The 21,717-nt window shown below is 40.6% G+C and overlaps 1 protein-coding gene across 2 annotated transcripts in view; it reads left to right on the plus strand.

Annotated features, from left to right (window-relative positions):
* The window catches only part of TRIM33 (tripartite motif containing 33), a 149,792-nt gene that overhangs the window by 118,537 nt on the left and 9,538 nt on the right, over positions 1-21,717 (plus strand). For both annotated transcript variants that reach the window (XM_017345956.3, XM_017345957.3), the window contains exons 12-16: positions 12,597-12,729; positions 14,778-14,841; positions 15,298-15,457; positions 16,887-17,236; positions 19,893-20,016. In XM_017345956.3, the coding sequence (XP_017201445.2) occupies positions 12,597-12,729; positions 14,778-14,841; positions 15,298-15,457; positions 16,887-17,236; positions 19,893-20,016 (831 nt within the window). The remainder of the gene's footprint in view (positions 1-12,596; positions 12,730-14,777; positions 14,842-15,297; positions 15,458-16,886; positions 17,237-19,892; positions 20,017-21,717) is intronic.

Genomic DNA, 21,717 nt, shown 5'->3' on the forward strand with positions numbered 1-21,717 from the left:
TCGGAGGCTTCTTGCTTTTTTATCATTGTGACATTTTCCTGAAGAAATACGTTTCAGTGACTTATGAAATCTTGCAGATTCATTTGAATTAAACATTTTATTTTTAAATGTGAATATAACCTGGAAGGATTATACTAAATCAACTTATGCATTGTCTGAGTTATGTGGGAGTTATGGGTTGCCATGGGAGCAAAGAGCAGTGAAACTGCTGACAATAGAACCATTGACTCTTTCTGTGGCTGCAGAGATGTTTAATCTGTTCTTTTGCTTAATGAGTTTGTATAAGAGTTTTAAAGGATAGTCTGTAACTACAAAATTATTTGAAAATTACTGTGAATTTATTTATTCATTTATTTGTAAGAGAGAGAGAGAGAGATCTTTATCCACTGGTTCACTCCCCAAATGGCTGCAGTGGCCCTGGCTGGCCAAGAGCCACAAGCTTCATCTGGATCTCCACTTGGGTGGCAGGGGCCCAGCCACTTGGGCCATCTTCTACTTCTTTTCCCAAGCCATTAGCTGGGAGCTGGATTGGAAAGGGAGTGGCCAGGACATGAACCAGCATCCATATGAAATGCCGGCATCACAGGTGGTAGCTTTACTCACTATGCCACAGCACTGGCCCCGTGAATTCTCTCAATTTGATTGCTTCCATGACACTAGGAGATTTTTTTTTTTTTTTTTGATAAGAGAATGATAGTTTTTGTTGGTGGTGAGATGACTGAATAAATAGAATAGAAAATTTTGAAATGGAAATAATAAAGTAGCATCTAAATTAAAGTTGATAATAACAATATACTCTCACAGTTTATCACTTTAATGCTTGAAATCACGTGCTATGATAATGTCCTTATTTAACTGATGTAAGTGAAGTTAGTGACTTTTCCAGAGTCATAGGGTTAGTGCAAAGGTTAGAATTAGAAGCCCAGACTCCTGATTTGTAAGTCTCATTCCCTCTCTGCTCTCCATAACAATACCAAGGAGATAATATGTCTTGGAAGGGATGGTATTGATAGCCCTGGTGAAACAAAGATCTGCACAGTGTTAAGGAGTACTTTGCTGCTATTGTCTATGGATATTGAAGATAAGAAGAAAAACTAGGTTCTAGTTCTTAAGAAACTTATAAAAGAAGGATAGTTGCTAATGTTAGATTTAAGCTTATTTAAGCTAGTCTTATTCTAACTTGGTTCAGTTCTTTTGTCCCAAAGAAAGCAGGTGGAGGAGGTGTAGGTGCTTTGTAAAGGTGGACATTAGGCTAATCCTCCACCTGCGGCGCCGGCACACCGGGTTCTAGTCCCGGTCGGGGCGCCAGATTCTGTCCCGGTTGCCCCTCTTCCAGGCCAGCTCTCTGCTGTGGCCAGGGAGTGCAGTGGAGGATGGCCCAAGTGCTTGGGCCCTGCACCCACATGGCCCTGCACCCGCGGTGCGCCAGCCGTGGCGGCCATTGGAGGGTGAACCAACTGCAAAAGGAAGACCGTTCTCTGTCTCTCTCTCTCTCTCTCACTGTCCACTCTGCCTGTCAAAAAACAATAAAAATAAAAATAAATTTTTTTTAAAAAGGTGGGCGTTATCAAGGAAGTAAGCTTGTATTAGACTTCCTTGGTCATTCTGCCTGGAAGAGCTTTGGGATGAAGGCAACAACTTCAGAATGTATCTGTTCCCTTCATTAATTTTTTAAACTGTAGTGGGAAGAACAGAATCCATGCTTTCTCCTATAAACCTCTTCACTTTTAAAATTTATTTTATTTATTTAAGTGGTTATAGAGAGTTTATTCACTGGTTCACTCCCCAAATACCTGCAGTATCAGGCATTTGTATCTTCATACAGTATAACTCCAGAGAATTTCTGAACATAAGATTCACTATTATTAATGTATTTGTATATTTTTTTCTTCACCAATTACTTGACAATGTATCATATGCTAAATCCTAGGTACTGGTTCTATAAGGATCAAAGGGAAATGGTTCCTAACTAAAAGTTTTCCATATAATGGAGTTTTCTAATCAAGGTCAAAACAATTCATATTATTGCTACAAGTAGATGAATGAAGGGACTTGAGAAGTCTGGCAAAAGGAATTAAAATGTTAATTTTGGTGCAAAAATTTTTTTGAAGTACATATCTAAAAGGGGTCATCAAAAAGTTTATGGAAAATATGTTACCAAAAAACATGGATTTCAAAATTATTTTGCACCAAAATGAACATCTTTTAATATGACTTTCCACAAACTTTTTGAAGTACTGTCATATATAAAAGACAGTGGAAGAATAGAAGAATCTGAATTTGCCTGTGGAAATCAGAATAATCTTAAATTTTGACTAATTTTTAAAAGTGATTTTTTTTTAAGTTTGAATTTTTTTATTTGAAAGACAGAATTACAGAGAGAGGTCCTCCATACGTTGATTCACTCTCCAAGTAACCACAACAGCCAGGACTGGGCCAGGCCAAAGCCAGAAGCCAGGAGCTTCTTCCAGGTCTCCCACATGGGTGCAGGGGCCCAAGTATTTGGGTCATCTTCCACTGCTTTCCCAGATGCATTAGCAGGGAGCTGGATTGGAAGTGGAGCAGCCGGGACTTGAACTGATATCCATATGGGATGCTGGAGTCAGAGGCAGTGGCTTTACCTGCTACGCTAAGGGCCAGCCCCACAGATTTTATTTATATACACATACATACATATATTTTAAAGATTCAGTTATTTATTTAATATAAAGATTATTTATTTATTTAAAAGAATTACAGAGAGGCAGAGAGAAAGAGAAAAGTCTTCCATCTGCTAGTTCATTCCCCCAAATGGCTGCAGTGGCCAGAGTTGGGCCAATCCGAAGCCAGGAGCTAGGAGCTTATTCCGGGTCTCCCACATGGGTTCAGGGGCCCAAGCACTTGGGCCATCTTCTACTGCTTTCCCAGACCATAGCAGAGAGCTGGATTGGAAGTAGAGCAACTGGGATTAGAACCCACACTCATGGGATGCTGGTGCCTCAGGTGGCATCTTTACTTGCTGCGCCACAGTGCCAGCCCCTAGATACTGTATTTTTGAAAGGCAGGGTGACACAGAGGAGCAATATATTCTCTCTGCTGATTCATTCCCCATATGCCCAAAACAACTAAGGCTAGGCCGGGAGAAAACCAGGAGCGAAGAATTTCATCCAGGTCTTCCCAAGTGGGTAGCAGGAACCCAAGTGCTTGGTCCATCAGCTGCTGCCTCCCAGGTGTATTGTCAGGCAGCTGGATCAGAAGCAGAGGGGAGACTCAGTCCTAGGATGCTGATACAGGATATGCATATCCTAAACAGCCCCAATGCCTGTCCCTAAATTTGACTTTTAAAGGTAAATAGGAGAATGTTAAGCAATGAAGGTTAAGGAAGACAGATATTCTAGGGAGGAGAAGTTTTATTTACAAAACTACCACACATGAAAGGAGTGTGAGATCCCAAGCTGTTAGGTGAACTGCAGGAGATAATAAAATCTGAGGTCAGATTTTGTGATTCTTTTTTTTTTCTTTTAATTTACATTTATTTTATGCTGAATTTATTCTTGAGTTATATGTTTTAGTTTCTTCTGCAATCTTTTTCTTTTGTGCCACATCTTCCTCTTGTTTTTTGTTTGTTTGTTTTTTAAGTTGTATTTATTTATTTGAAAGGCAGAGTTATAGAAAGGCAGAGGCAGAGAAAGATAGGTGTTCCATCCACTGCTTCACTCCCCCAAATGGCCACAATGGCTGGAGCTGAGTCAGTCTGAAGCCGAGAGCCAGGAGCTTCTTCCAGATCTCTCATACAGGTGTAGGGGCCCAAGGACTTGGGCCATCTTCTGCTGCTTTCCCAGGCCGTAGCAGAGAGCTGGATTGCAAGTGGAGCAGCTGAGACTTGAACCAGTGACCACACAGCATGCTAGCGCCAAAGGCAGGGGCTTAGCCCACTGCACCACAATGTCAGCATCCTCTTCTGGTTTAGGAACAGTTTTTTTTTCAGTGAGGATCATCTCAGTGTGGCAGGGGGAAGCTGCATGTATAGGTAAATCCTACTGTGAGCTTTGTAGGTGTGCTGAAGCATCCTGGGTTCTTTGTTCTCCTGGATGTATTCAGTGACCAGAGACTCTATATCCAAACCCTTAAGTTAGGCATCACCCTGCATTTTTAGGCATGTGCAACAGAAATTTAGCACCCTTTTTGGAGCAGTGACTATGTCCACCCCTTTAGGCACACCTACCAACTCCACCATTGTAATGATGAGTGACACACATTACTGCTTTTTCTTTCTTTCTTTTTAAAGATTTATTTATTGGGGCCAGTGCTGTGGTGCAGCGAGCTAACACCCTGGCCTGAAGCGGCGGCATCCTATATGGGCACAGGTTCTTGTCCCAGCTGCTCCTCTTCCAATCCAGCTCTCTGCTATGGCCTGGGAAAGCAGTAGAAGATGGCTCAAGTCCTTGGGCCCCTGCACCTATGTGGGAGACCCAGGAGAAGCTCCTGGCTCCTGGCTTTAGATTGGTGTAGCTCTGGCTGTTGCAGCCAACTGGGGAGTGAATCATCGGATAGAAGACCTCTCTCTCTCTCTCTCCTCTTTCTGTGTAACTCTAACTTTCAAATAAAACAGACACATGACGCTGGAATAGTTGGATATCATTTCTAAAAAATTATTTATTTATTTATTTGAGAGGTAGATTTACAAAAAGAGGGAGAGATGGAGAGACGAGAGAAAGGTCTTCCATCCTTTGGTTCACTCTCCAAATGGCCACAATGGCCAGAGCTAGGCCGATCTGAAGCCAGGAGCCAGGAGGAGCTTCTTCCAGGTCTCCCACATGGGTTGCAGGTACCCAAGCACTTCGGCCATCTTCTGCTGCTTTCCCAGGTGCATTAGAAGGGCACTAAATCAGAAGAGGAGCAGCCAGGACTCGAACCAGTGCTGCAGGTGGAGGCTTAACCTACATGCCACAGTGCTGGCCCACATTGTTTCCTTAACATGACATCTTTCAGGTAGTTGGTAGCTTTTTGGATATGTGTACCCTTGATGGCCTGAGTAGTTTTCTCAAGTGTTCTTAAAGTAAAAGGAGGATTTGAACTTCATGATTTTGTGAGTTATTCTGGATTGAGAGAATAGCGAACTATTTTCATAGGTTACATCAGGCCACTTACGGGAAGAGCAGATTTTGTGATTTAAATATTGGCTTTGCCGGCCGGCGCCGCGGCTCACTAGGCTAATCCTCCGCCTAGCGGCGCCGGCACACCGGGTTCTAGTCCCGGTCGGGGCGCCGGATTCTGTCCCGGTTGCCCCTCTTCCAGGCCAGCCCTCTTCTGTGGCCAGGGAGTGCAGTGGAGGATGGCCCAGGTGCTTGGGCCCTGCACCCCATGGGAGACCAGGAAAAGCACCTGGCTCCTGGCTCCTGCCATCGGATCAGCGCGGTGCGCCGGCCGCAGCGCGCCGGCCGCGGCGGCCATTGGAGGGTGAACCAACGGCAAAAGGAAGACCTTTCTCTCTGTCTCTCTCTCTCACTGTCCACTCTGCCTGCCAAAAAAAAACAAAAAAAAAAAACAAAAACAAAAAAAAAAAATATTGGCTTTGCCATTCTTTCATTTTTAACTCTTAAAATGATAGTAGAATTCCCCCTCCCATGTACTTGTTGGTAAGATTAAACGTTAATTTTTTATTTTCCTTCACCTTTTAACACCAACTTCTCATTATTATTAAGTAAACTTTGTGAAAGAGGAGAAAGAATTGAAGTTTAATTGGAAAATAAGGACCATTCATTCAACAAATGATATGCATGTCTTTTTTTATTATTTTTATTTGAAAGAGTTACAGAGAGACAGAGAGAGAGAATGAAAGGTCTTCCATCCACTGGTTCTTTCCCCAAATGGCCACAGTGGCTGGAGCTGGACCAGTCTAAACCAGGAGCCAGGAGCTTCTTCTGGGTCTCCCACGCAGGTGTAGGAGCCCAACGACTTGGGCCTTTCTTCACTGCTTTCCCAGGCCATAGCAGAGAACTGGATCAGAAGTGGAGTAGCCGCAACTCGAACGGGTGCCCATATGTGATGCCAGCACTGCAGGCTGCAACTTTACCCTCTATGCCACAGCCAGACCTGGTATAACAGAGTTTACTGCCAGGATAATGGAGACATTCATCGATTCTTGTACCAAGTTCTACTTAAAATAAATTGCATAGTTTATTAGAAGATGAAACCACAAGGTAAATCTAGTGGGTTGCAAAGTATTCTTTGAAACCTGGAGGCCGAGTTGGAGTTCTAGCAAGGGAAGTATCAGCAGTAAATTTATTTCCAGGGGCTGGTGCTGTGGTGTAGCAGGTAAAGCCGCTGCCTGCAGCGCCAGCATCCCATATGGGTGCTAGTTCGAGTCTGGGCTGTACCACTTCCCATCCAGCTCTCTGTCATGGCCTAGGAAAGCAGTGGAAGATGGTCCAAGTCCTTGGGCCCCTGCATCTGTTTGAGAGACCCAGAAGAAGCTCCTGGCTCCTGGCTTCAGATTGGCCCAGCTTTGGCTGTTGCCACCATTTGGGAAGTGAACCAGAGGATGGAAGACCTGTCTCTCTGCCTCTGCTTCTGCCTCTCTAACTCTGTCCTTCAAATAAATAAGTAAATAAATAAATCTTTTTTAAAAAAAAGTAAATTGATTTCCTTAAAGAAACAAAACTTCAAAATCTATGAGGTATGAAGGACCTGGGCACTTTTGAAGAACATAAAAATGGCCAGTTAGGAAAGGGGACAAGAGGAAGTGGGAGTGGTATGAAATAATTCTGCAGAGGAAAATGGAAACCAGATCATGTAGGACCCTCTTTAAATTGCATAAGCTCAGTGATAAGCCATTTTGAAGGGTTTGGTGGGGTACAGCGTGGTGGGATTCTTGGTATATACCTATTTTTGTAAATGTTGACTTACTTATTTTCACCTAAAATAGCAGGCAATGAGTTTATACTATATATACACACCTACTATTCATTATAAATAATGGTCTGTGCATTTTATGCTTTTGCTTTTAGTCTTTTAAAAGTCAGTTTGTATTGGTTTCTTGTTTTTAAATCTGTATGGCTTTCTATTTTGTTGCATGCATTATATTTCTTTCTGCCTTTTCTTGGTAAACCTTTGGTTTATTCATCATTTTAGCATTAAAAACAAAAATTCTTTTGTGAAAAATGCTATTATCATTAGTTATTAGTGAAATGTAACCTAAAATCACAGTGAGATTTGCCATAACACACCTTTTAGAATGGCTAAAAATAGAGACTGAACATTAACTATAGCAAGAATTAATGAGAAAGTGAGAGGAACTAGACCCCTCCCACAGTTGATAAGGATGAAAAAGTAAAACATTAACCATCTTTCTACCATAATGAGTTCGTCATTCCACATCTGTGTATTTGCCAAATAAAAGATGAAATATATGTCCATACAAAGATTTGTACATGGATGTTCATAGCATCTGTATTTGTAATATGTCAAATACAGCCTAAATATCCAGCTATGGGTAAGTGGACAGATTATACAAGGGATCTTCAGAAAGTTGAAGTAAGTGTTACCCTTTAATTCTGTTTTTCCATGAATTTTTGAACTTCTTTTGTATATCCATACAATGTATAGTAATTAACTCAGTAAAAAAGAGTGAACATGATACAATAGCATGCATAAACCTCAGAATAATTATGCCAAGTGAAAAAAAATGGATGGAAAAAAGTACACAGTACATGTAATTCCATTTATATAAAACTGTAGGAAAAATTAAAATGATGGAAAGCAGGCAAGTGTTATTTGAGGACTAGTTTTGGGAGGTTGACATGAGAAACCCTGGGGGTGATAGATATGATGTGTTCACATTTTTAAAAAATAAATAATATGTATTTTTTCATTTATTTATCTGAAAGGCAGACAGAGAAAGATAACTTCTATGTGTTAGTTAGCTCCCTACATGCTCTCAAGTAGCCAAGGCTGGGCCAGGCAGAAGCCAGGAACCTGAAAATCTGAGTCTCCCCTGTGCTCATGTGGGTTACAGGCTCAAGTGCATGAGCTGTCTGTCACCTGCTGCCTCTCAGGGTGCCCGGGGGGCCAGAAGCTGGAATTGAAAGCTGAGTGGGGGATTCCCAGGTGCTCTGATAGAGGATGCAGGTATTCTAAGTGACACCTTAACTGGTGTGCCAAACACACGTCCCTATTTTCTTGATTTTGGTTCTCAAGTTCTGTGTTGTGTAAGAACATATAAAATGGTGCACTTCTGTACATGTGGTTTACTGTGTGTCATTTGTTGCTTATCTTGAAAGCTGCATTGAAGCATAAGGAGCATAAAATTTTAGATACATTAATACAAGAATACTGCAGAAAGTTCATAGAAAAGTGGAATTAACAGAAATTATGTTTTCATGAAGATTTTGAAGTGCCCTCATGTTTTTCTAAGTTGATTGATGTGCAATTACTGATTCAAAAGTGATTACACTTAAAAAAAAAAAAAAGATTTATTTATTTATTTGAAAGGCAAAAGTTACAGAGTAACTTTGGGAGAGAGACAGAGAGATCTTCCATCCACTGGTTCACTCACCAAAATGGCCTAAATGTCCAGAGCTAGGCCAATCCGAAGCTGGAAGCCAGGAGCTTCTGCCAAGTCTCCCACTGGGTTCAGGGGCCCAAGTATCTTCAGCTGCTTTCCTAGGTGCATTAGCAGGGAGCTTGATCAGAAGTAGAGTAGCTAGGACTCGAACTTATGCCCATATGAGATGCCAGCATGGCAGTGGTGGCTTAACCTGCTATACCAAAGTGCCAGCCCCACGAATACACTTTTTAAGTTTCGGATGGATATAGACAAATTGCTCTACAAAAATAATGTGGCAGCTTATGTATTTGAAAATGCCCATTTCTGCACTGTCTTCCTAGTATTAGGTAAATAGTCATTCTTTTCTTTCCTTTTTTCCAATCTAATAGGTAAAAATGAGATGGTGATTTCATTTTCATGTCTTTAATACGGTTGGTTGTCTTATGTACATTGGTTATTCATTGAGACAGGCAAACAGAGATCTTCTGTTAGTTCACTCCCCAAACACCCACAACACCAGGGCTGAGCCTGGCCAAAGCCAGGAGCCCAGAAATCAGTGTGAGTCTTCCACATGGGTGACAGGGATTCAGATATTTGAACCATAACCTTTTGCCTTCTTTGGTGCACATTAGCAAGAAGCTGGAATGGAAGCAGAGCTGAGACTTGAACATAGGCACTTTGATATCGGCTCAAAGTGTCTCTTCAGCTGAAGGATGTTAACTGCTGGGCCAGTCTCCTGGTCTCTGCTCATTTTTCTGTTGCATTTTTTTTTTACTATATATTTTGGTGCACTCAAAAATCTGACTTAATGAGTTTATAAGTGAAAGTTAATTTTTTCTGGATAGATTTTTAACTTCACTTGTGGTGATTCTTTGTGTCTAGTAAAGCCTCTAGGTAAATACTTCAGTTAGCATTTCCTGTTGGAAACTATGATGGCCTCAAGGAAGCCCTTTTATTCCATGGGTCCTGTTTGCCTCTGAGTTTTCCAATCTTCTACCCTTAGGGTTGTCTGTCTTGACAGAAATTAAAAATTGCAAATAACTAAAAAGTAAATTTAAAAAAATTGCAGGTTGAGAGTAAAATTAGTGGGAGTCAGCATGGGTGACATGTCTTTTTTAGTCATTTGCTCCTCCAGTATGTTTAGATGAAATCAGTCCCACTTCTATCTGTGATTTCATTAGGGCCATCCCTCTTTACAACTCCTTACAGTTGACTAGAGTTGCAGTGAGTAGTTCTTCTATAACTATAGCTTACAAGGGAGCCCTTGGCCAGCAGCTCTGACTCAGAAGTAGGCAAGCAGCCGGCACCGCGGCTCAATAGGTAATCCTCCACCTAGTGGTGCCGGCACACCGGGTTCTAGTCCCGGTCGGGGCGCCGGATTCTATCCCGGTTGCCCCTCTTCCAGGCCAGCTCTCTGCTGTGGCCAGGGAGTTCAGTGGAGGATGGCCCAAGTGCTTGGGCCCTGCACCCCATGGGAGACCAGGAGAAGCACCTGGCTCCTGGCTTCGGATCAGCGCAGTGCGCCGGCTGCAGCGCGCCAGCCGTGGCGGCCATTGGAGGGTGAATCAACGGCAAAGGAAGACCTTTCTCTCTGTCTCTCTCTTCTCTCTCTCTCTCACTATCCACTCTGCCTGTCAAAAAAAAAAAAAAAAAAAAAGTAGGCAAGCATAATTGTTACTCTCCTTTATTTTTGCTTCAGCTAACCCACAGCCCACTCACCTTCAGCCTTCATCTTTTCAGTATGGGATTTTTTTTTTTTTTTTAAGATTGATTTATTTGAAAGGCAGACTGAAGAGGACAGAGAGGGAGAAAAAGAGAGATCTTCCTTCCCCTAGGTCACTCACCAAATGGCCACAACGGCCAAGACTGGGCCAGGCTGAAGCCAGGAGCCTGAAACTCTATGGGGGGGGGGGGGGGGTCTCTCCTGTGGATGCAGGGACCCAAGTACTAGATGCCTTAACAGGAACTGGATCAGTAGCAGAGTAGATGGGACTCAGAACTGGTACATCATCGATACGGGATGCCAGTGTCAATACATATCACCTCAACCCGTGTGCCACGATGACATCCCCCTTTGTTATTTTAATTTTTTAAAGATTTATTCATTTATTTATTTTAAAGATTTATTTTATTTATTTGAAAGGGAGAGTTAACAGAGAGGCAGAGAGAGAGAGAAGTTTACCATCTGATGGTTCACTCCCCAAATGGCTGCAACTGCCAGAGATGCACCAATCTGAAGCCAGGAACCAGGAGCTTCCTCTAGGTCTCCCATGCGGGTGCAGGGGCCCAAGGACTTGGGCCATTTTCTACTGCTTTCCCAGGCCATAGCAGAGAGCTGGATTGGAAGTGGAGCAGCCAGGTCTCAAACCGGTGCCCATATGGGATGCTGGCACTGCAGGTGGTGGCTTTACCTGCTATGCCACAGCACCAGCCCCTAAAGATTCATTTTTATTTATTTGAAAGGCAAGAGTGACAGAGAGAGAGAAAGAGAGATAGAGAAATATCCTTTTTATTTTATAGCCGTAAAAATCAGTTAGAGGAAAATAGAAGAAGTAAGTACCTGTGTTCAGTTTCCTGTCTTGATTGAGAAATAGATTTGCATAAAAAGTAATCTGACCTCCAGTAGGGGAGAAGATTGACAGGAGGCAAGTGTAGGTATAAGTAGACCAGTAAGCAAGAAGATTAATAATTTAAGTGAGAACGATTTGACTAATGGAGTAGTGTAAAATTTAAGGTAGTTTTTATTTAGTATATTTTTACTTTTGCTTTACATAGGTATTCTCCTATTCATTACAGTCTGAAATATAGACTGGCATTCAGTTTGGTGATCTGCACAAAATTATAATGCCAGATTCTCTGACTTGATTCAACTGCCTCTAAGAATGAAAGGGTTTCACATTTCCTTTTTTTGTTTCTTTTTTTTTTTTTTTAACATGTAATATAAGGGACTATATATATATGGGACCTTATATAAAAACTTTCTGTGGCTTTAAGAACGCCCTATAAGCCGGCACTGTGACTCACTAGGCTAATCCTCCGCCTGCGGCGCCAGCACTCCGGGTTCTAGTCCCGGTTGGGGCGCCGGATTCTGTCCCAGTTGCTCCTCTTCCTGTCCAGCTCTCTGCTGTGGCCAGGGACTGCAGTGGAGGATGGCCCAAGTGCTTGGGTCCTGCACCCGCATGGGAGACCAGTAAGAAGCACCTGGCTCCTACTTGGGATCGCCGCAGCACACCGGCTGTAGCGGCCATTTGGGGGGTGAACCAACAGAAGGAAGACCTTTCTCTCTGTCTCTCTCTCTCACTGTCTTAACTCTGTCAAAAAAAAAAAAAAAGAGGGGCGCACATAATTGTGATACAGTGGGTTAAACCACTACTGTAGATTCCCCCCTCCCAAAGTGCTGGTTGTAGTATTGGCTGCTTTGCTTCTGTCTAGCTTCCTGCTAATACATCCTAGGAGCAGATGAGAGCTCAAGTAATTGGGCCTTACCACCCATGTGAGAGACCCAGGTGGAGTCCTGGCTCCTGGCTTTGGCCTGGACAATGCTGACTGTTGGGGCGCTAGGGGAGTTTTTCAGCAGATGGAAGATATCTTCCCCCATCTCTTGCCTTTTTAAGTAAATGAAAATGATTAATAAACAGATGTTTAAAAGAGAACTTTTTAGAGCTTTAAAGTTGGCTTCTGACACGATTCCATTTCGGTTTACGTAAATGATTCTGGCACGACTGTGGGTATTGAAAAAGAGGGAGGAAGGAGGGAGTTGAGGGACAAGAATGCTAAAAATAGGGTTCAGTAGCAGTTTTGAGAAAAGGCAAAAGTGTCACAGTGTGCCAGAGCTATTTTCATAATAGAACTTATAGGATTTAGTGGATTATTAGAATTTGCCTTGTCCAGTTGATACTGTTTTACTCACATGAACTTTATATTGTGTGGGTCTTCAGGAAGTCTAAAGAAGCAGCTGTTAAACTGAGTTTGATATTGAATGATTTGCTAGTTTATTAGTGAATTGCTAAGTGTGACACTAATGAAATTCACTGCTTTATTAAAGGAAATTTATTTTCTGTCTTTTCAGCTGGAAGATGCTGGCTCAAGTAGTTTAGATAATCTACTAAGTAGATACATCTCAGGCAGTCACCTACCCCCACAGCCGACAAGCACCATGAATCCCTCCCCAGGACCCTCTGCTCTTTCTCCAGGATCATCAGGTAAAGCAAATGAGTAATGCCTCATTTCTTTCACACCTACAAAAAGAAATGTGTCTCAATATCTATATTAGTTGGAGTTCTCCAGAAAAACACATCAGAGTCTACTGAGTTAAATGTTAATTACATCTAAAAAATACCTTCACAGCAACATCTAGAGTGATACTTGGTTAAACAGTACATATCCTAGCCAGGTAGTCACATTAAAATTAACCATCAAAATAACGTATTTTTTCCTGATTGTTTTAATTACTTTTGTTCAAATACTGTAGTCAGTCTGTCTTAAGTAATATGAATACGTATGCATTCTCTATACTGTTCAGAACTCTAAAGTACCTATGTCCATTCACATTCTTTTCCTTGTTTTTAGATGCACTTACTTTCCATGTTTTATACTTAAGGATGCAAATAGTTTCAGAGTTCTTGAGTTTTAACCAAACTTTAATACTTTGTAAAATAATGAAAGATTGGAACATTCCAAAAACAAGAATTGAGTAAAGATAAGTGAATTTTCAGATTGTAATTTTAACATGAAAAGCTTACTACCGTAATTTCCATGAGGTGTAGCTGTCTTCAAAATCCCAGTTTTACTGACTCCAAGCAGGTGATTGAATTGAGACTCATAGTATTGCATGATCAAAGCAGCTCCTAAAAGATCTACAGTCCATAAGTGGTTATGTAACACTTGTTTCAGTGTAAATAAATGTTATTTCTTTCTTACTGAATCAGACCATCTAATGTTTCTAGAGGAAGAATAGTGCATCATTAATTTTTTGAGTCATTTTAAAAAAAGATTTATTGTATTTATTTGAAAGTCAGAGTGACAGGGAAAATGATTTCCCTTTCTGCTGGTTCATTTCCCAGATGATCACAGGAAAGCTGAAGCTAGGAGCCTAGAACTTCATTTGGCTCTCCCATGTAGGTGGCAGGGGCCCGGGTACTTGTGCTATCTTCTGCTTTCCCAGGCACATTAGTGGGGAGTTGGATCGGAAGAGGAGCAGCCAGGACCAAACCAGTGCTCTGATACCGGCTGCTGACATCACAGGTGGCAGCTTAACCTGCTGCGCCATGCCAGGCCCAAGTCACATAATTTTTGAGACTTAAGAATTATTCCAGGCTGTCAAAAAAGAATAATATAGGAATCTAAGTAGAATATTTTATCAGATGATTTGGGGATTGATGGCAGATAGCTTTCACTTGATTTGGATTGATTAAATAATGTTGCACTGTAAAGAATTCTTAATTTAAAATAATTAATTAACTTGAGATAGATCACTACCATTTGCTAACTCACTGCCCACTGGGGCTGGATCAGGTAGAAGCTGGGAGCCAGGAACTCAACCCAGCTCTCCTACATGTGTGTCAGGAACCCAGCTACTTTAGCTTACTGTTGTTGCCAGGATCCACATTACCAGGAAGCTGGACATAGGAGCTGGAGCCTGTTTTTTTGTTTTTGTTTTTTTTTTAAACAGGCAGAGTTAGACAATGAGAGAGAGACAGAGAAAAAGGTCTTCCTTCCGTTGGTTCACCCCCCAAATGGCTGCTACAGCCGGCATGCTGCACCTATCTGAAGCCAGGAGCCAGGTGCTTCCTCCTGTTCTCCCATGCGGGTGCAGGGCCCAAGCATTTGGGCCATCCTCCACTGCCTTCCCGAGCCACAGAGCTCATAGCAGAGAGCTGGACTGGAAGAGGAGCAACCGGGACAGAACCGGCGCCCCCAACCGGGACTAGAACCTGGAGTGCTGGCGCTACAGGCGGAGGATTAGCCTAGTGAGCCCCGGCACCAGCCTGGAGCCTGGTTTTAAGCCCAGACACTCTTACATGGTATGTGGGCATCTTTACTGATAGACTAAATGCCCATCCCAAAGGAGGATTCTGGGATCAACTGAGAGAAAGCTGGTTAATGGTTATACTTGGCATCCCTAACTTTGCAGCTGGCTCTGATCTCCAGGAATTTCTAAGTTAGGGTTATAACCTTGAGTTCCTTAGCTACTAAGTAGAATTCTGAATCTTCCTATATGGCTTGATTTTTATTTTGACTTACTTTTTAGGTTTATCCAATTCTCACACACCTGTGAGACCTCCTAGTACCTCTAGTACTGGCAGTAGAGGCAGGTGAGTATTTATTATTAATACATATTTTTTTCTTTTTATTAAGAAAACTTCAAATATATCTAACAAAATGAACACCCATATACTTATCATCCACCCCTAAGATATCTTACTTTGCATATGCTAATACTTGAAAATTCAAAAAAATCCTGAAACACTTCTCATGCCAAACATTTTAGATAAAGGATTCTTAACCTGCATGGGCCTTGTTTAGTAGATTCCTTAAGTGGTTTACTGTAAGTGCCTCAGACCAGAAAATGTATTTTTAGAAAGTCTTTTGGAAGTTTGATCTGTATTTTCAAACAGTTTGAATCTAGGTCAATACCATATTTCTGTTAGCCACATTATGAGGTGTCCTTATCTTCTATGAGGTTAATTGTTGTCTTCACTTTAATATGGTTATTTTCTTATATAGTTGTTGTACCATATTTGTGACCTTTATTTGTTGTTGTTAATTAGCTGTGGGTCATCAGGAAGAACTGCTGAGAAGACAAGTCTTAGTTTCAAATCTGATCAAGTGAAGGTCAAGCAAGAACCTGGGACTGAAGATGAAATATGTAGCTTTTCAGGAACTGTAAAACAAGAAAAGACAGAGGATGGCAGGAGGAGTGCCTGCATGGTAAGCACCCTTGTGGTCTGGGAAGGATTTCCCAAAGTCACTTCACTGATTCTTACGTCTCTGAGTCTCTTAGACTGAGAAGAGGTCCCAGAGTCTGTCAGCTTCGCGCCTGGCATACTCCATATATATACCTCTTCTCCAACTCGACTTTGTTGGTAAAAGGCAGCTGTAATCAGAAAAGGTTTAATTGTATTATGTACTCATTTGGAATTATCTTTGAATTTCTGTTTAGTCAAGTTTTTTGATTGTTTGTTTGTTTGTTGCCATGGTTATAAATCGGGTTCTATCGTATTCTGAATTTATTTATCATTCTCTGTATTCACATTGAATCTCAGGCCACAAAAGAGCCTTAGCTGTTCACCTGGTCTTAGGAGCTCAGCATTAATGTTGCTGACATAAAAACAGTTTATTGATCAGTTTATTGTGATGGGAAGATTGTCTTTTTGCTTACAAATTATTAACCATTCTAGAGCAAATGGAAGATTTCATAAAATTTAGACTATAGGATAAAGAAAGACCCACGCCTCTCTTTGTTTAGCAGTTTAGATTTTTGTTATTTCTTCTTCCTCAGACTGGCACGTGGGAATTTCATCTCAATGTATTAGCATATTTAATACTTTATAAGTGCGTATTTATTTATTTGAAATGCACAGTTACAGAGGAAAAAGAGATCTTCCATCCGCTGGGTCACTTCTCAAGTGTCCATGATGCACTGGGCTGAGCTAGGCCAAAGCTCCATCCAGATCTCCCACATAAGTGTCTTCTTCCACTGCTTTCCCAAGCACATTAGCAGGGATCTGGATTGGAAGTGGAGCAATTGGGAATCAAATCTTCTCTGATAAGGGATTCCAGCATTACAGGCAGGGACTTAACGCACTACGCCACAATGTCGCCCCTATTTGTGTGTATTTTTGAGAGAGAACAAAAGAGCATGAAACAGAATTATCCTTGTGTTTGGAACAGTGTCACCTCTTGATACAGAACTTGATTTGGAAAATACCTCCATGAAAGTGGGTGCATAAAGGTGTGGAAGATTTCCTTTACATTGTCACAATATTCCTACATCAGTAGAATGAAAGGGGGATTATTATAGAATGCTGCTGAAGTGCCATGAGCAAATTCTCGTGTGAAAAATAGTATCCTATAATGAGAATAACCCTGTGCTCACTTCTGAATCAGTGTGCTTAGTTTAATTAATTTCCTTGTTATCTGAGTGAATCAATATTAGAGGGGCAGACCCCATAAGATTACATATTAGCATGCTTAAATAAATTTAAGGTTATTTTTATTCCTTTATGTCACTAAAATGATTGACAAAATAATTTTATGTCACCTTATCTATATGGATATTGACAGAACTTTCAAGTAAATATTGTGAAACAATAAGGATTAAATGGTTCTTCAAGAATTTGTCATTGTTTTGTTTTAGTTGAGCAGTCCTGAGAGTAGTTTGACACCACCTCTCTCAACCAACCTGCACCTAGAGAGTGAGTTGGATACATTAACAAGCCTGGAAAATCATGTGAAAACCGAACCTACAGATATGAATGAAAGCTGCAAACAGTCAGGGCTCAGCAGCCTGGTTAATGGAAAGTCCCCTATTAGAAGCCTCATGCACAGGTCGGCAAGGATTGGAGGAGACGGCAATAGCAAAGATGATGACCCAAATGAAGACTGGTGTGCTGTCTGCCAAAATGGAGGGGATCTCCTATGCTGTGAAAAATGTCCAAAGGTCTTTCATCTAACTTGTCATGTTCCGACCCTTCTTAGCTTCCCAAGGTACCAGTAAAATAATTGATTGTTTCTGTATCACATTTTCTTTATTCATTCATCTGATTTTTGTTGTTTCTTTTCATAGGCTAGAAACAGTAGGAAATTGTTCCAGGTGCATGTCCTTTACAAGTGTGTAGTATCTCTATAAAATGGGGAACCTCTTAGTTCTTTGGTATTACCTTCCAAACAAACTGTAAATAGAACAATAAAATGTCTAGAATCTTAAGGGTAACATTCACAATGAAGAGTACTTGTCCTCTCCTGGCTTTGAGTTTACATTTAGCGTAGGCAAATTAGATAAAAATCCAGAGAGCCAAGGAGATCAGAGTGTAGGAGAAAGTTTCTTTCCAGATGAAAATGAGTTTTTATCGGTTGTCATCATCTTTGTATGGTCTACAATTGTGATTTTATTTATGAATATACAATTCAGTTTGAGGCAGCTCTAGGGAGTAATACCCAAAACTTTTTTAACATTTTTAAAACTTTCAAAAGGCATTCTAAAGAAAAAAAAAAAAGAAAACAATCCTTTGTAAAAACACCCTCAATATCTTTTCGGTTTTTTAGGGGAGAGAGTGAGAGGGGAATAGTTTGCTTCTGTCCACTGGAAATAGTTGATTGATGGTGCCTGCCTTTTGAAGCACTCTGCAGAATTCTCAGGCTTTTCCTTTGATCAACTAGTAGGGGTCATTAACTTCGGATTGGACAGTTGCCGAATTCCTTATGTAAATAAGAACTTGGAGTAAAGATAAAAGAGTGAGGGAGATTATGAACTTTGTCCTCAGACTGATCCCATGCCTGCCAATTACAGTTTCAAGCATCAAGTCATTGATGAACTGATGAACACCCAAGGCGAGCTAGTGATACCAGCTGATAAAGTGGAGCAGATTTGCTGGGCTAGGTTAGTAGTCTTGTTGCGATTCTCTAGTGAGCTTTCGCAACGTGCTAATTTTCAGAGATCAGATTCTACATCTAAAGTGATACGGTTTTATTCAGAAGAGTTCCAGTTCTTCCCTTCCAGTTAACGTGTATATATGTAAATTTTAAAGAAATTCTTTAGACATATATAGTACATTTAACATTGTCGTCACCCTGCAGTGCAATAGGACCCCAGAAGTCCTTACTACTTACTTAGTGCCTATTTATCAAATTTTCCCCAGCCTTCTCCCCCTAATTTTATGTTTATGTTCACGCAATCTCTTATCTGATTGGTTTCAGAGACCACAGCATAGTAAAGGCATATTTGTTTAAGTCTTCCCCTTTCTCCTTTAATACCCAATTTGGTTTTTTTTGTTTGTTTGTTTGTGATTTTTTTTTAACTTTTATTTAGTAAATATAAATTTCCAAAGTACAGTTTATGGATTACAGTGGCTCCCCCCCCCCCAATAATTTCCCTCCCACCCGCAACCCTCCCATCTCCCGCTCCCTCTACCATTCCATTCACATCAAGATTCATTTTCAATTATCTTTATATACAGAAGATCGATTTAGTATATATTAAGATTTCATCAGTTTGCACCCACACAGAACATAAAGTGTAAAATACTGTTTGAGTACTAGTTATAGCATTAATTCACATTGAACAACACAATTTGTTTTTAAATGAAAATAAACCAATACTGTTGTGGAAACTCAGCTTCTTTCTTGCTAGGATTTCCTCTGAAGTTCCTTAAGATGCAGTGATTTTAATTAAATGACGCTATTGTCTTTGGAAGATTCAACCTTTTGGATTGGGAAAGTAGTGGATATATAAACAGAACCACAATGTTTTTTTGAAGAATTGTAATTCTTACTAAATCTTAGGAAGAAGTTATTTTCCACAAGTGTAATCAAAGGCCTTCTTTTTCTTTACTGTTGCAGAAAAGAAAAGCATCGACACTTTGGTCTTGAAATTAAGGCTTTTCATATTTTTCTTTCTTTTTGGTATGTTAGGATTGTGCCACTGACTGCTTTCTTTCAAAGGCAGATGCTTTGGAAGGAATTGTTAACTGTTGACACATATAGATTAGTGAGTACAATCCCTAGATGTAGGATTTCTATCTGTCTGTCTGTCTGTATATTTATGTATGTGTATATAGAATGAGTATGAATAAGTCATTTTAGAATTATAGTTTGATAGAAATACTGATAAAAACAGTAGACAACAGATTTAAAAGATAAGAGTATGCATATGTACATGCACTCTAGTTTGCAGGTATGTATATATTCTAGTTTCTGTATGGCCATAAAAAATAATTCATTTATTTTTGGCCTATTTAATACATGCCCCCAAAAAAGTACAAAATACTTAAGGAACTCTATAGCCTATCCCCTTTTCTTTTGTGAATCTTGTCCATGTAATGATAATACTAGGGCCTCAGAGAATTGGTCTTAGACCTATGGTACAAGTACTTGTTCCTATAATGAGATACCTTTTTAATGCAAAGGTGTCATTTTTATATTGCTTTATAGAAGATAATCAGTTGGCTGCAAAAAAATTGTGGGAAGTTATTATCACACAAGTTCACCTTATGAAGATTAGACAGCTGTAGAACTCTCCTTTGTCCCCAAAAAATTAGAAACTAAAGAAAACAAACTAGAGAATTGCATCTAGTTAACTACCTTCTCTAAAGCAAGCTTTGTTTTAATTATGTGGACTGATTGTCTTGTTTATTTCCCTGTTTAGTGGGGACTGGATATGCACATTTTGCAGAGATATTGGGAAGCCAGAAGTTGAATATGATTGTGACAATTTGCAACATAGTAAAAAGGGGAAAACTGCACAGGGTTTAAGCCCCGTGGACCAAAGGGTAAGTATCAAATAGTTGACTTAGTAGTGGGAGTTCTGTAATTGTCTGCCTAGAACATCCTTTTTTTTACTCCTCTGTGTAGCATATACATAGCTTAATAAAATTTATTTTAATCTCATCATTTGATGGTTTTTAAGAACATGTTTTGAGAAGCAGAGAGAGATAACTCCCATCTGCTGATTCACTCCCCAGATACCCACAACAGGTATCTGTTTTGGGCCAGTCCAAAGCCAGGACCCAGGAACTCAGTCCAGGATCTCCCACGGGGGTAGAAGGAACCCAATTACTTGAGTCCTTACTGCTGCCTCCCAGGGCCTGTATTAGGAAGCTGGAGCCTGGAGCTAGAGCCAGTAATTGAATGCAGTTACTCTGATTTGAATTGTACGTTTATTAACTACTAGAGCTACTCCTCTGATGGTGTTTTTGTGACTTCTGAAATCTTTGTCGTTAGCCCTGGACTCTAGATCCTTATACCCAGCTTTCTCAAATTTAATGTGTCCCAAACTAAGATTTTCATTTCTAATCCTCTTCCTCAAAAAAAAAAAAAAACAAAAGGCAAAAACCAAGTAAATAATAATATATAAAAACCATTCCTCTCCTGGTATTCCCCATCATTCAAAGGCATCACCATTTATTTCTGTTGTTCAGGTGAGAAACTTATTGGAACAAGAATGACTGTAATCTCCCATCATTATTACTACCCTAGGCAGCAATCATAATTTGTCAACTGGACTACTGTACTCTCTTAACTGTTCTTCCTTCTAGTCCCCTTTGAGTCCGTTTTCTGCACTGAAGAGTTTTCTTTCTTTTTTTAAAGTGATCTATCACTCACTTGCTTAACTTCTAATAGCCTCCCTTCACTATTAAAAATGAAGTCTGAGTCCAGCATTGAGGTGCTGGGGGTTAAGCTGCTGCTTTCAACTCTGCCATTCCATATTGGAGTGCCAGTTCGAGTTCTAGGTCCTCTCCTTCCGATCCAACTCCCCACTAATTGCCTGGGAAAGCAGCAGAAGATGGCTCAAATACTTGTATCCTCTGATGCCCACATGCAAGACAAAGATGGAGTTCCAGGCTCCTGGCTTAACACCTGTTTTGGGGAGTGAACCAGCAACTGGAAGAGTGATAGCTATCTCTCTGGCCCCCCCTCCATCATTCTACTTTTCAAATAAATAATAAATAAATCTTTTTTAAAAGTGAAGTCTAGGGGACTGCATAGTGGCATAATGGGTTAAACAGCAACTTGCAACATTAGTAGCCCTGATGGGCAATGGTTTGAGTACTGGCTGCTCCACTTACAATCCAGCTCCCTACTGATATACCTGGGGAAGCAGCAGAAGGCCCAAGTGCTTGGGCCCCTGCACCCAGGTGAAAGACCCAAATGAGGCTCCAGGCTCCTGGCTTTGACCTGGCCCAGCCCCAGCAATTGTGGCCATTTGTGGAGTGAACCAGCAAAAGGAAGATCTCTCTCCCTCTCTCTGTCTATAATTCTGCCTTTCAGATAAATAAAATAAACCTTAAAAAAAAGTGAAATCTAAAATCCTTTCTCTTTACTCAGATTTCTGCTCATTTGATATGTAGTCTGATTTCCAAAGACAAAATATTCTTCCATATAGTTTTGTGGTCATTAGGGTTAAGTTTGGCTCCAATCTGATGTATATATTTAAAAATTCTTCCTGTATCTACAACGAGAAGATGTGTGTT

This window comes from Oryctolagus cuniculus, chromosome 7 (assembly GCF_964237555.1).
Source record: "Oryctolagus cuniculus chromosome 7, mOryCun1.1, whole genome shotgun sequence".
In the NCBI taxonomy this organism is placed as follows: Eukaryota; Metazoa; Chordata; class Mammalia; order Lagomorpha; family Leporidae; genus Oryctolagus; species Oryctolagus cuniculus.